At 47.2% G+C, this 15,461-nt stretch overlaps 1 protein-coding gene across 3 annotated transcripts in view; it reads right to left on the bottom strand.

The window, feature by feature from the left end:
- galnt13 (polypeptide N-acetylgalactosaminyltransferase 13) overlaps positions 1–15,461 on the bottom strand; it is a 685,563-nt gene that overhangs the window by 211,128 nt on the left and 458,974 nt on the right. For all 3 annotated transcript variants that reach the window (XM_085986310.1, XM_085986311.1, XM_085986312.1), the window contains exon 7: positions 13,259–13,376. In XM_085986310.1, the coding sequence (XP_085842436.1) occupies positions 13,259–13,376 (118 nt within the window). The remainder of the gene's footprint in view (positions 1–13,258; positions 13,377–15,461) is intronic.

The following is a 15,461-nucleotide window of genomic DNA, read 5'->3' as shown; positions in this document are numbered from 1 at the left end:
AATGGCAAAAAAACAAGAAATATTCCCTCTTCAGAACATCCTCTGTAGGAAGTGATTAAAATCAGCACAAAACATGGTAACCGTTCAGAAGCTGTTATTGTGGGATAATATAATGGTTTCAAAAAATAAATATATTTTAAAGTTCCTTTTGTTCCACAATTTTTGAACATTGATCTTAATATTAAACATTGTTTATGAGGTTGTAAAATGCCACAGATCACAAGTAGTCACTCACATACCAGATGGACAAACAGATGGAGATTTGAACCTTGAGACATACTTCACTGTACCTCATTTACTTATGGGTTTCCACTAAATGTCAAATATGCTTTGCTTTTCGTATATTTAAGGTAAACTACAGTTTGCATGGAAACTATTTGTAGTATCTGCTGGGTAGCCTTGGGTGTCATTGTAATGTCATGCATGGCTATTTCTTGCTTCGTGAACTTCAGTGTTTCTTCAAGCAAACACAGCAGGTAACAGTTCCATATTGTTGAAGAAGCTGTCAGAAAAATAATCCTGCCTCGGAGAAACCAATTCAATTCAGGGAGATAACCGCTAGCTCCGGAGCCTCCAATGTGTGCTCAATGTGACAGAACAGATTCAATATTGTCCTTCAAGATACATTTCGAGAAGGAAGACAGATGGGCTACTGATTAAAGTCGCATTACTCATTAACTATTATATTTCAACTTTAATGACCCTAACACCAAATAATTGTACACCAACCTCCTTGATTTTTCTGCTTCCTTTTCTGATTAATTTTTACTGATTTTATACAATAATAAAAAAACAGAATTGGCTTGGGGCAGGATCAAACATTAAAGGTACAATTTTTGAGATGATATACCACCAGGATTTAATGCCGTACAAATAAAAATCATGCACCACAAGTTGGTAATTTCTTTTGTAAAAATAGTGGTAGATCAGCAAATGAGCTTCAGCTTCTGATTCAGTACGGTTCCTGTGAAATCCCAATGGGAGAGATTTGCAAGTTGCACAAGCATGGTACTGACAGATGGAGGCTGAGTTCCATTGAATGGTGTCTCTGGATAGGTTATTAATTATTTGCTGTCTTTTGGATGAGAAATTAAGCCGAAGCCCTGTCTGCCCTCTCAGGTTGACGTAAAAGATTCCATGCTTTTCCTTTTCAAATTGATCTGACAAAGAAAAGTCGGATACTCTCTGTGCTAAGTTCAGAATGCCAAAATCTGTATCCAAAATTTTAAATTGTGGAAATTACTGTGTAATCACGATGTCTCCATTGAGCTTCCAAAACTCAGAAACATTGATTTTCAAAACTGTTGATCTCAGTAACTGACCAGAAACATTTTTACTGCTTATTGTTCCGTTCTATACTTGAACTTCATGTTAAATGGGTGCTCTGGTAACTATTTTAATATCTTTCAGAAAGGTAAAATGGAAGTGGGGACTGACATCATAGCTGACTCCCTCTGCACAGGTGCTATTATGCCGAAACAGAATTTTCATTTGTACTGCCATAATATTTTCTGCAACTACACTGTGGCATGTTATCCTTCCTTGTCTTCGTGCTTCCTCCGGCACTCACCTCGCACACAAAACTGCCATCACCCCTCCTTAGGTGTCAGCCGTGGCTCAGCAGTAGCACTCTCACCTCTGAGTCAGAAGGTTGTGGGTTTAAGTCCCACTCCAGAGACTTGAGAACATAATCCAGACTGACACAGTAGTGAGGGAACAAAAGCAAAATACTGCAGATGCTGGAAATCTGAAATAAAAACAGAAAATGCTGGAAATACTCAGCAGGTCAGGCAGCATCTGTGGAGAGAGAAACAGAGAGAAGGGTCAGCGACCTGAAACGTTAACTCTGTTTCTCTCTCCACAGATGCTGCCTGACCTGCTGAGTATTTCCAGCATTTTCTGTTTTTATTACAGTAGTGAGGGAGTTCTACACTGTCAGAGGTGCCGTCTTTCGGAAGAGACATTAAACCGAGGTCCGATCTGCCCTCTCAGGTTGACCGAAAAGATCCCATTGTGGCGGAGCCACCAAAGGACTCAGATCGTTTGTATATAATTCCTTTAACAACATGTTAGCTACAGTCTGAGTTTGTATCTTTATTTATGCTTGTTTAACTGTACAGAGTGCGGTTACTTTAACAGCGCGGCCAAAACGTGATGACGTCACGCCGTTCATCACGTGATCCCCCACTGGCGGGAAAACGTCATGACGTCAACCACGGGACTGCAGGGGCAGTCCTCATGGAGCCTCGAGAGAGAGCAGACCTACATTCGATGTTATCCTGCAGTTTCTTGTTAAAGCTTGTTTGTTTCATTAAAGTTCGTTTTGTTTGATTGCCTGAGTAGAACTCAGTCTTTTAGTTAGGAACTCATGTTCCTACATTGGTGACCCCGACTTTCGTGAACGGTTTTCGCGGAAGATCTTCAGCATGGACACGAACGCCATGACTCTGAAACTGCCACAGTTCTGGGAGCAACAACCAGCCGCGTGGTTTATCCAGGCTGAAGCCCAGTTCGCCATCCGGAACATCGTCGTGGATCAGACCCGTTATTACTACGTGGTCTCCGCCCTCGATAGCGCCACTGCCTCGCGGATCGTCAGCCTCCTCGGTAGTCCTCCTACTGACAGCAAGTATGATATGTTAAAGGCGCGGTTGCTACAGGTCTTCGGGCTCTCGAAGTCAGAACACGCTCGCCGGCTCCTTGCTATGCCCGGCCTCGGGGACTCCAAACCGTCCGAGCTCATAAGCCAAATGCTCACGCTCTTAGGTGCCAAACCGGAATGCTTCCTCTTCCGGGAGCTATTCCTCTGCCAATTGCCGGAGCAGGTGCAGGCTGCCCTCGCCAGATCCGAAATTACAGACTGCGCCGAGCTTGCCGCCAAAGCAGATAAGATTTTCACAGTAACCCAGCAGTGCTGCGCGGCCATGAGGCGCCCATCCCCCACAGACGCGGCTCCAGCTCCTCTTGCAGTGGGCTGGTGCTCCTACCACGCCTGTTTTGGCGCAAAAGCACAACACTGCTGCTCTCCCTGCAGTTTTTCGCCAAAAAAAAAAACAACAAAGCTCCTGCAGCGTTCCTGGCGAAGGAGGACCGGGTCTAACGGGCGCTCCGCGGCTGCGATGGCCATTGGGTCTACGGGGAAACTTCTTTACATCACCGATTCCCTATCAGGTCGACGTTTCCTTTGTGACACCAGGGCGCAGTGTAGCATCCTACCTGCATCGAATCTCGATATGCAAGCTGGGAACCACGGTTTTTCGAACTTTCCGAAAGCAGCAGGTCCAAGTCTGTTTCGGCGGTCAGCGCTTCCATTGGGAATTCGTCACAGCCACAGTCTCGCAGGCCATCCTAGGGGCGGATTTTCTGTGTGGCAACGGCCTCCTCGTCGATGTCCGGCACCGCCGGTTGATCAACGTGGCCACCTTCCACTCGATTCCGTGCCACCACGGTACCACCGTGGCACGCTCTATCGCCTGCGCGTTCCCTTCTCCGGATGACTTCACTCGGCTCCTCGGAGAGTTCCCAGAACTGACAAGGCCCACTTTCTCCTCCTCGGCCACGAAGCATGGTGTTGAACATCATATCACCACTACTGGCTCCCCGGTTTATGCACGGGCTAGAAGGCTCGAACCCGGTAAGCTCGCGGCTGCGAAAGCGGAGTTCGACACGATGGAGCGGCTGGGGATTATTCACCGGTCGAATAGTCCCTGGTCTTCGTCTCTCCACATTGTTCCTAAACCGGGCACCGGCTGGCGGCCATGCGGTGACTACCGACGCCTGAACGACGCCACTACTCCTGATCGGTACCCGATCCCGCATATTCAGGATTTCTCGGCCCATTTGGCAGGAAATTCTATCTTTTCTAAAGTCGACCTCGTCCGGGGGTATCACCAGGTTCCCGTGCACCCGCAAGATGTCCCGAAAACTTCAGTCATCACCCATTTCGGCCTTTTTGAGTTCCTGCGGATGCCGTTTGGCTTGAAGAATGCGGCACAGGCTTTCCAGCGCTTAATGGATTCCGTGCTCCGAGACCTAAACTTCATCTTCGTCTACCTTGACGACATTCTCATCGCCAGCGCTAGCAAGGAAGAGCACATCTGCCATTTGCGTACCCTCTTTACACGCCTCAGCCAGCATGGTTTTATCATCAACCCGGCCAAGTGCCAGTTCTGCCTGCAGCGGATCGATTTCTTGGGACACCGCATAATGTCAGACGGCGCCGTCCCCTTACTGACAAAGGTGGAAGCTGTTACCTCTTTCCCGTGCCCACCAACTATCAAGGCCCTGCAAGAGTTCCTGGGGATGGTCAATTTCTATCACCGATTCGTCCCTAAGGCGGCTCAGCTAATGCAGCCTTTGTACGGGGCCCTCAAGGGCAAGTCCGGTAAGGATCTAATCAGCTGGACGGCCGAGATGGACCAGGTGTTCGTCAACACCAAGAGTGCTTTGGCCAACGCAACCATGCAGGCGCACCCACTTCCAGGTGCCACCATCGCCCTTACCACAGATGCGTCAGACTACGCCATCGGCGCAGTGCAGGAGCAGCGGGTGAATGGCACGTGGCAACCGCTGGCGTTTTTCAGCCGTCAACTACGGAAAAATGAAAGAAAATACAGCACCTTTGATCGAGAGTTGCTGGCCCTTTTTCTGGCCATTCGCCATTTCCGGTTCTTATTAGAAGGACGTCCCTTCACGGCTTTTGTCGACCACAAGCCTCTGACGTTCGCCATGATCAAGACCGCCGAACCGTGGTCCGCTCGTCAACGTCACCTGACGTTTATTTCTGAATTTACCACGGACATTCAACATGTGTCTGGTAAAGACAACCTGGTGGCGGATTGCCTCTCCCGCGCGACGGTCCATGCGGTTCACCTGGGGATTGACTACGCCCTCATGGCTGCGGATCAGGCCTCGGACCCAGAGGTCCAATCATACAGAACCGTCCCCTCTAGTTTCCAAGCGACCGACGTCAGTTTCTAGGCCGCAGGCACCACGCTCCTTTGCGACGTCTCCATTGGCATTCCCCGACCTATCATGCCAGTCGCATGGTGCCGGAAGGTGTTTGACGCCATACACGGGTTGTCGCACCCTGGTATGAAGGCTTCACAACGGCTAATGTCGGCGAAGTTCGTCTGGAAGGCTATGCACCTCGATGTCCGCGACTGGGCCAACACCTGCGTGGTCTGCCAGAAGGCCAAGGTCCAGCGTCATGTAAAAGCTCCAGTGGCTACGTTGGCTGTTCCGGAGCGTCGTTTCGACCACGTGCATGTTGACCTTGTGGGGCCACTTCCGCCTTCTCATGGTTATACGCATCTCCTCACCATGCTCGACCGCACCACTAGGTGGCCAGAGGCAATTCCTTTGGTTTCCACCACTTCGGCAGACGTCGCTAGAGCTTTCATCTCCTGTTGGGTTGCTCGTTTCGGGGTACCGGGGGACTTCTCTTCCGATCGTGGGCCATAATTTTCCTCGGAGCTCTGGAATGCTGTAGCTCCTTGACTCAGCACCAAACTTCATCGCACCATCGCCTATCATCCACAGGCGAACGGCCTTTGCGAGCGATTCCACAGGTCGCTTAAAGCCGCCCTACGGGCCAGTCTTCAAGGTGCGGGATGGGTGGACAGACTCCCATGGGTCCTTTTGGGTCTTCGTATGGCACCCAAAGAAGACCTGCAATCGTCCTCGGCCGAACTCGTTTATGGCCAGCCGCTCCGAGTCCCAGGGGATATCCTCCCTTCTCCCACAGAGCCATGGTCATCCTCCCAGCAACCCGTCAGCCACCAGGAAGCGTCCAGATGCTTCGCTCCGGTGCCTACATCAAATCACGGCCTACAGAGCTCCCACATGCCAGCGGAGCTGAAGAACGCCGAGTACGTATTTATCCGCCACGACGCTCACCGGGATCCGCTCAAGCCCCCTTATACTGGTCCTTTCCGCTTCATCGAATCAGGAGACAAATCCTTTTCGGTCGACATCGGAGGAAAGCCGGATCACATTTCGGTGGACCAGTTGAAGCCGGCTCACCTGGACCTGGACCGCCCAGTCGCCGTCGCTCAACCGCCGAAACGTGGCCGACTGCCCGCAGATCAACCACAGCCGCCTGCCAGCTCGACCACACTCGCCGCGCCAGCTCAACCTCCCACTGGCGGGAAAATGTGATGACGTCATGACGTCAGCCACGGGACTGCAGGGGCAGTCCTCGTGGAGCCTCCAGAGAGAGCAGACCTACATTCGATGTTATCCTGCAGTTTCTTGTTAAAGCCTGTTTGTTTCATTAAAGTTTGTTTTGTTTGATCGCCTGAGTAGAACTCAGTCTTTTAGTTAGGAACCCACATTCCTACACCATGGCACTTTTTCGAAAAAGGGCAGGAGAGTTCTCCCCGGTATCCTGGCCAACATTTATCCCTCAACCAATAGCACTAAAAGAGATTATCTGGTTATTATCACATTGCTGTGTGCAAATTAGCTGCCATGTTTCCTACATTACAACAGTGACTACACTTTGTAATTAATTAATTGGCTGTAAAGTGCTTTGGAGCGGCCTGAGGTTGTGAAAGGTGCAATATAAATGCAAGTCTTTCTTTTTTCTCTCAAACATTACCCTGAATCACTTCATCCTATCTACCATCCCATATCTGACCTATTCCTTTCCAATAATCTTCAATGTGTAATTTATCCCCTTCCCAAAAAGCCTTGTTGAAATCCAGCTTCCACCCTGTCCAACATTGCTCTAGTCAAAATCACCAGTGACATCCTCTGTGACTGCAACTTTGGTACATTATCCACTTGTTTTCTTTAACTTTCAGCAACATTTGGCAGCCGGCCACTCTATCATCTCTCCTCTGTGTCCCACTTCCAGGAAATAGCCCTCACTTGGCTCCACTCCAACCTGTCCCAATGTAGCCAGTATATCTCCAGAAACAGCTTCTCCTTCCATTTTTGTAGAGTAACCTTAACCCCAACCACAAGGCTCCATCATTCACCCCCTGCTTTTCCTCATTAACACATCCTTTTCCCAGAAATTATCTGCAAGCATAGAATCAGTTTCCATATGTACATTGATGGCACAAGCTGTTTTGTCTAGGAACATAAGAACAGAAGTAAGCAACTCAGCCCCTTGAGCCTGCTCCGTCATTGAATTAGATCATTGCTGATCTGCACCTCAACTCCACTTACCTGCCTTTGCTCCATATCCCTTGATACCCTTACCTAACAGAAATCTATCTATCTCAGTCTTGAAAGCTCCAATTGTCCTCACATCCCGCTTTTTGGGAGAAGAGAGTTCCAGATTTCTACTAAACTTTGTGTGAAAAAATGCTGCCTGATTTCACTCCTGATTGATCTAGCCCTAATTTTAAGATAATGTCCCCTTGTTCTTGATTCCCTCACCAGAGAAAATAGTTTCTCCATATCTACCCTATCAAATCCTTTTAGCATTTTAAACATCTCGATCAGATCACCCCTCAATCTTCTATACTCAAGGGAATACAAGCCATGTTTATGCTACCTGTTCTCATAATTTAACCCTCTAAACCCTGGTATCATTCTGGTGAATCTGCGCTAAACCCCCTCGAAGGCCAAAACTTTGGGGGCGATTTTCCCAGCCCTGAGGAGGTGGGACAGTTGGCAAAATGGCAAAAACTGAGGGCAGGTTCGGAACCCGCCTCCAACCCGCCTTCGCGCAATTTTGCCGGAGGCGGGTTTGATGGGTGCGATTTGATCCTGCCTCCATCAGTCGGGAGAAGTAGTTAAGACCCTTAAATAGTAGTTAAAGGCCTCTATAATCCTATTTTGACAGGCCCTTGTTATTTTACCACATTTTCAGCATGTTGCACGACCCTCCTAAACCACTCCAGCTAATCCTGGCGGGTTGACAAGTGGGTGGCCTCCTCACAGCTGCAGCTCCACCATTAAAACAGAGCTTTCATCAGGGAGCAGTTACAGGTGGCAGAACTTTTGTTCCAAAGGTCTTTCAGCACTTTTAGCAGGCCTGCCGGAGTCGGAGGTGCTGCAGCTTCTATCTCTCAACTGTGGGACCTCCTTGGAAGACCCTCTCCCCGCTTCCCCAACAGAGGTATCTGCCAGCAGCATGGGAACCATTTATTTCCTTTCACCATGGACCTCAGATTCGGATGAGGAGCAGCCACGGCAGCAGCAGAACCAGGCAGCTCAGCAGCAACAGCAGCAGCAGGAGCCCCAACCTCCTGCTCACCCACCTGATGCTGCACAGGGCAGAAGGCGCCAGCGCATGGAAGCACATCGTGCAGGGAATGCACTCATCCTGGCCAGATTTGCATAGGTTGCTCCTTGAGGCACATGTGCTTGGCTCCTTCTTATCACATGATAGACAATGGACATGACTCTCTGGCCTCCTTCCACTCTGACCACCAACCTGACCATGCAAGTGTCGCGGAGCCCACAATGTGGAGCTGCCTAAATCGAAATAACAGATGCCATCACGCCAACAGTTTGCCATCACCTAATTTTAATACATTCCCACAGGGATGGCAATTCATCAATAAACAAAAACAATCACCCAATCTGCACACAGATCTGGAGGTTATATCCCTCGCCAGCTGGACCCACACAGCCTTGGTTTCTTTGGGAGGCCTCTGCCTCCCAGATGAGGGGAAGAGCACCTCCCTGCTAGCTCTTGTCCCCTCAACCAGCATATCCAGTGCCTCATCCGAGAACCTTGGGGAGGCCCTTGCCTTGGAACTGGCCATTCTTCAAGGTGATAACAGTAAAACCAGTGGAATGAGCCAAGGCAGCAAGCAGCCCTTAAATGAAGCGGGATAAGTGACGTCAGTAGAGGCGAGTTTCAGTCCCAAAACAGTAATTGGCCCAGGGAAATCCACACCTCTGAAATCAACTGGCCAATTAGGGGAAAATCGTAAATTTTTCCCATCTCTCAGTGGAGGCAGGTTTGGAACCCACCCAAACCGAAACCCGCCTCCACTGGGAAAATCGCCCCCTTAATTCCTGAAGTGTGGTGCCCAAAACTGAATTCAGTACTCCAAATGGGGTCTGACCAAGGCTCTATTCAACTGAAGCATAACTTCATCCTCTTTGTAGTCCGGCCTCCTTAAGGCAAAGGCCAACATTCCATTGGCCTTTTTGATTGCTTTTTGTACCTATCTGCTAGCTTTTTTTTATGTACTTGGACGTCCAAATCTCTTTGCTCCTCTTCAGTTTCTCACCATTTAGAAAATATTTTGATTGCTCTTTCTTGTCCAAAGTGGATGACCTCACACTTGCCCACATTGAATTCCATTTGCTTTCATTTTGCCCACTCAATTAATTTGTCTGTGTCCCTTTGCTACTTCCTGCTCCCATCTGCACTACTTGATGTCCCTCCTAATTAATATTATATATTCATACATATACTCACAACAGAAATTGTATTACCAGACTAAAACAAGACAGAACTGCTCTGTTTTCAACACATTTTCCAGCTTCCAATCTCCTTTATATGAAGCACCCTGGGATGCTTACAATGTTAAAGTCAATACATAAATGCAAGTTTGTTGATATTTATATTGACAGGAGGATTATACTATGTAATACACAATGTATAATATATCGCCCATAGCTTTATTGATGGATAAAAATATTTCTCTTCTGCTTCTTTGCCACTCTTTCATTCTTTCTGAATCTAATTTGCACACCAACCTTCAGTTGCTTCAAACAAAATGGCCTCCTAAATGCAGTATCAGACCAGTACCTTACTGGTGCACATACCACCACTTGTATAGTGGCGGCAATAACGTGGTGCAGAAATTAGGGAAAATGTGTCAGAAAAGGTAGCCGCGTCCACTTGACCCTATTTAAATGTAGCAGGGCAGGCTCCTGGCAGGTCTTAAAAGGGAATGCCAATTTTTGGGAAGATAATTCTAGTGCCATTTTAGACTGGCAGTTTTGAGGCGGTAGGCATTACCAGCCCATTTTACTCTGTTTCTGATGAACCCTGGTTCAATAAGGAGTGTAGACGAGCATGCCAGGAGCAGCACCAGGCATACCTAAAAATTAGGTGCCAACCTGGGGAAGCTGCAACACAGGACTACATGCATGCTAAAAAGCAGAAGCAGCATGCTATAGACAGGGCTAAGCGATCCCACAATCAACAGATCAGATCAAAGCTCTGCAGTCCTACAACATCCAGTCGTGAATCGTGGTGGACCATTAAACAACTAACGGGAGGAGGAGGCTCCATGAATATCCCCATCCTCAATGATGGTGGAGCCCAGCATGTGAGTGCAAAAGACAAGGCTGAAGCGTTTGCAACCATCTTCAGCCAGAAGTGCTGAGTGGATGATCCATATCGGCCTACACCCGAGGTCCCCACCATCACAGAAGCCAGCCTTCAGCCAATTCGATTCACTCCACGTGATATCAAGAAACGGCTGAGCACACTGGATACAGCAAAGGCTATGGGCCCCGACAACATCCCAGCAATTGTGCTCCAGAACTAGCTGCACCTCTAGCCAAGCTGTTCCAGTACAGCTACAACACTGGCATCTATCTGACAATGTGGAAAACTGCCCAGGAATGTCCTGTCCACAAAAAGCAGGACAAATCCAATCCAGCCAATTACCACCCCATCAGTCTACTCTCAATCATCAGCAAAGTGATGGAAGGTGTCATCGACAGTGCTATCAAGCGGCACTTACTCACCAATAACCTGCTCACTGATGCCCAGTTTGGGTTCCGCCAAGACCACTCGGCTCCTAACCTCATTACAGCCCTGGTCCAAACATGGACAAAGGAGCTGAATTCCAGAGGTGAGGTGAGAGTGACTGCCCTTGACATCAAGGCGGCATTTGACCGAGTGTGGCATCAAGGAGCCCCAGTGAAACTGAAGTCAATGGGAATCAGGGGGAAAATGGTTCACTGGCTGGAGTCATACCTAGCACAAAGGATGATGGTTGTGGTGGTTGAAGGTCAATCATCATAGCCCCAGGACATCACTGCAGGAAATCCTCAGGGCAGTATCCTAGGCCCAACCATCTTCACCTGCTTCATCAATGACCTTCCCTCCAACATAAGGTCATGAAATGGGGATGTTCGCTGATGACTGCACATGTTCAGCGCCATCCACAACTCCTCAGATAATGAAGCAGTCCATGCCCGCATGCAACAATAACCTGCCAGGTCAGAAGTGGGGATGTTCGCTGATGATTGCACACTGTTCAGCACCATTCAAGACTCGTCAGATACTGACGCAGTCCGTGTCCATATGCAGCAAGACCTGGACAACATTCAGACTTGGGCTGACAAGTGGCAAGTAACATTCGCACCACACAAGTGCCAGGCAATGACCATCTCCAACAAGCGAGACTCCAACCATCTCCCCTTGACATTCAATGGCATTACCATCGCTGAATCCCCCACTATCAACATCCTGGGGGTTACCACTGATCAGAAACTGAACTGGACCAGCCATATAAATACTGTGGCTACAAGAGCAGGCCAGAGGCTGGGAATTCTGCGGCGAGTGTGTCTCACCTCCTGACTCCCCAAAGCCTTTCCACCATCTACAAGGCACAAGTCAGGAGTGTGATGGAATACTCTCCACTTGCCTGGATGAGTGCAGCTCCAACAACACTCAAGAAGCTCGACACCATTCAGGATAAAGCAGCCCGCTTGATTGGCACTCCATCCACCTTCAACATTCACTCCCTCCACCACCGGCGCACTGTGGCTGCAGTGTGTACCATCTACAAGATGCACTGCAGCAACTCGCCAAAGCTCCTTCAACAGCACCTTCCAAACCCGCGACCTCTACCACTTAGAAGGACAAGGGCAGCAGACGCATGGGAACATCACCACCTACAAGTTCCCCTCCAAGCCACACACCATCCTGACTTGGACCTGTATCGCCGTTCCTTCACTGTTGCTGGGCCAAAATCCTGGAACTCCCTTCCTAACAGCATTGTGGGTGTACCTACACCATATGGACTGCAGCGGTTCAAGAAGGCGGCTCACCACCATCTTCTCAAGGGCAACTAGGGATGGGCACTAAATGCAGACCTAGCCAGCCAGCGACGCCCACATCCCATCAATGAATAAAAAAAAACAAGACTTGGATGACGTTCAGGCTTGGGCTGATAAGTGGCAGGTAACATTCGCGCCACAGAAGTGCTAGGCAATGTCTATCTCTAACAAGCGAGAGTCTAACAACCTCCCTTTGACATTCAACGGCATTACCATCGCCGAATCCCCCACCGTTAACATCCTGGGGGGTCACCATTGACCAGAAACTTAACTGGACCAGCCACATAAATACTGTGGCAATAAGAGCAGGTCAGAGGCTAGGTATTCTGCAGTGAGTGTCTCACCTCCTGACTCCCCAAAGCCTTTCCACCATCTACAAGGCACAAGGGGCGTGATGGAATACTCTCCACTTGCCTGGATGAGTGCAGCTCCAACAACACTCAAGAAGCTCGACACCATCCAGGACAAAGCTGCCCATTTGATTGGCACCCCATCCACCACCTTAAACATTCACTCCCTCCACCACCGGCATACCGTGGCTGCAGTGTGTAGTACCTACAAGATGCACTGCAGCAACTCGCCAAGGCCTCTTCGGCAGCAGCTCCCAAACCCGCGACTTCTACCACCTAGAAGAACATGGGCAGCAGGCGCATGGGAACAGCACCACCTCCAAGTTTCCCTCCAAGTCACACATCATCCTAACTTAGAAGTATATTGCCAATCCTTCATTGTCGCTGGGTCAAAATCCTGGAACTCCCTACCCAACAGCACTGTGGGAGCACCTTCACCTCAGACTGCAGCAGTTCAAGAAGGCGGCTCACCACCACCTTCTCAAGGGCAACTATGGATGGGCAATAAATGCTGGCCTTGCCAGCGACGCCCAGACCCCATAAGCGAATTTTTTAAAAATAGCGGAGATTCCAGCCCATAGACTGTTAAGGAAAGCTGTGCAGCACATTACAGCCTTGCTCATACAAGACGTTAGTAACAGATTTTCTTATCACTAGGATTTTCTTTAGCAAGCAATTGCTTATGACATATTTTGCTTTTATTGTACTTTGCAAATCATCCTTCTTAAAGTTCAGCTAAAATTATGCACTATGTGCTAAACAGATAGTTAATGAGTAGCCAGAAAAATCTATTTTTAATTATTGCATTTTTTTATATAACCAAGTTATTTTGTTGACAAAGTCTACATGTGTATTTAAGATTGAGATTATCATTTTGACACAAATATTAGTAGTAAGATAAACCATTTACTCACCCTAAAAGACATCTCCAGGTTCTCTCCACCCCAAATATCCATCCCTGCATCATAGGTACCAATTTCTTCAAAATAATCCCTGTCAATGGAAAACAAGCCCCCTGCCATGGTAGGTGTCCTGAAGGAAAGTCGAGAAGTCACATTTAATCCTGGTACAGACAACTGCAAATCATGGTAAATAGCATTAGTTTAGTGATCAAAGTATTTATGAAGTCTCTCAAGAAACATTGGGTGATTTAAATTCCTGGAACAGATGTTTTTACTTCTATGAGGTGTGTTGAGACTTTGAAATCTACCTTAACAACATGGAAACCTTTTTTTCTGAATTGGGAATGTTGGTTGGATTTACATGTCTGCTGAAGAGGGTGTGATTTAAGAGTTATCAATACTAGTGGAGAATTCTGCCACTTATTTCACTAGTGGCAAAAGAAATGTTTTAATACCAATCTATTTACCATCCATCATTTAAACTCAGGTTACAGTGTGGGCCAAGAATTAAAAAATTATATATTTTTTAACCTTATACAAGTAGGAGACAAATTGATGTAGTCCTGAAATACCAAACTATTAAATACATTAATATTTATCTTTGTGTCTTAAAATTCATAGAAATAGCCTGATCATAAGGTACTCTTGTCATCTGTTATTGCCAACTACAATTTGAATTTCCTTTCTGTCCATTAAACATAAAAATCATACTGATACTGGTTTGGACAGAATATTTTTGCCAAGAAAGAACGAGTTAAATATTACAATATTCGAAAAACAAGACCTGTACTAATGTATTTCAGGCAGTTTATTTTTATTTACTTGGTTATCTCCTGTGGCATTGCTCACAGGGGTTGAATCAGAGCAATCAATGGGAGTCTGTCTGGGTAGTGAGCAGAGCTGGAGGGCTCAAAGTGGTCTTATTTGGACTGGGAGCATAGTAGGTGGACTTGAGGCAGGGCGGAGCAGGGGGTCGAGAAGGACGAGGAGGGATAATGCACCACAGTTACACACACTACCTGAGGAGAGGGAACCTTTTGTAATGCCAGCTAGCATGGGGGCTAGGAAGAGAAGTTTGGTGGTCAGCAGTTTAGTGGAAATAGGGTCAAGAACAGAAGGTGAGTCACATGGGCAAGATGAGCTCACAGAGGGCATGAGCAGTTATGGGAGAGAAACTAGTTCAGGGCTAGAGCATGGGGGAACCTGGGGGGAAATTTAATTTGTTGCGCAAGGGGAAGAAGGAATGTGGCAGAGGTAGCCAAACAGATGGTCTCAACCTTAGTGATAAAGAAGTCCATAAGCTCCTCACATTTGTTACTGGAGGTGAGGGTGGAGGGGGCAGGACAGAGAAGTTTAAGGAGATGCTTGGTTGTAGGGAAAAGAAACCAGGGGTTATTTTTACATTCCAGCATGATCCTGGAACATTTAGTGAATCATTTTAGCTCAGAAAATATATTCAGAGTATTGAGACACGCATGTGTTATCTATACACACATCAAACACTGACAAATTGCAAAACAAGATCACCTCGAGTAGCAGGTCATGTATGATAAAAATCCAGGAAAATCCAGGATAAGGCTTTCATTCGTAAACAAGTTAAATCCAGAACATTGCTATTCTACTGTATCCAAAGTAACACTTATAAACTACAGGAAATGTATGCTGATTTGCTATCTGAGCCTGTTTTAGTCCATAATTATATTGTTTTACAGAAAAATAAATCATTTGATATGTAAATGAACTTAAAACACCATCTCCAGGACAACAACTAAGTGACACGTTATACTAATGGTACAGCATTTACAGCTCTATATCCATTATGTAGCCATTATAAATGCAAGTCTATCTTTCTATCTATGTTTCATTCTGTGCTTACAGCAGAAGTAAGAAGCTGCTTTACACTTCTCCATAGAGACCACTAAGATGCAGCGATGAGTTGACACTTCTTCTAGGTCTTTGAGGCTCAAAACTGTGAACAACATGATGTAATGAAGGCCAACAGATCAAGTTTAACAGATGGTAATCATTGTAAAGTGACAGTTTTGTCTTACAAGAGTAGAACTTGTTAAATATAACTGTTAAATAATGCCTTAATTAAGTCTTATCCTTTGCAAGAAAAAGGAGAAACCAGGAAAATGAGTTTGTTCACTGTAACTATCCACCAATTGTACGTTTAGATAAACACGTAGGAATTAGGAACAAAACTCTCCTTAGA

Source organism: Somniosus microcephalus, chromosome 4 (assembly GCF_052327205.1).
Source record: "Somniosus microcephalus isolate GS21.2 chromosome 4, FLI_Smic_1.0, whole genome shotgun sequence".
Lineage (NCBI taxonomy): Eukaryota > Metazoa > Chordata > Chondrichthyes > Squaliformes > Somniosidae > Somniosus > Somniosus microcephalus.
The sequence above is the reverse complement of the archived record's forward strand: the minus strand, read 5'-3'. Positions and strand labels throughout refer to the sequence as shown.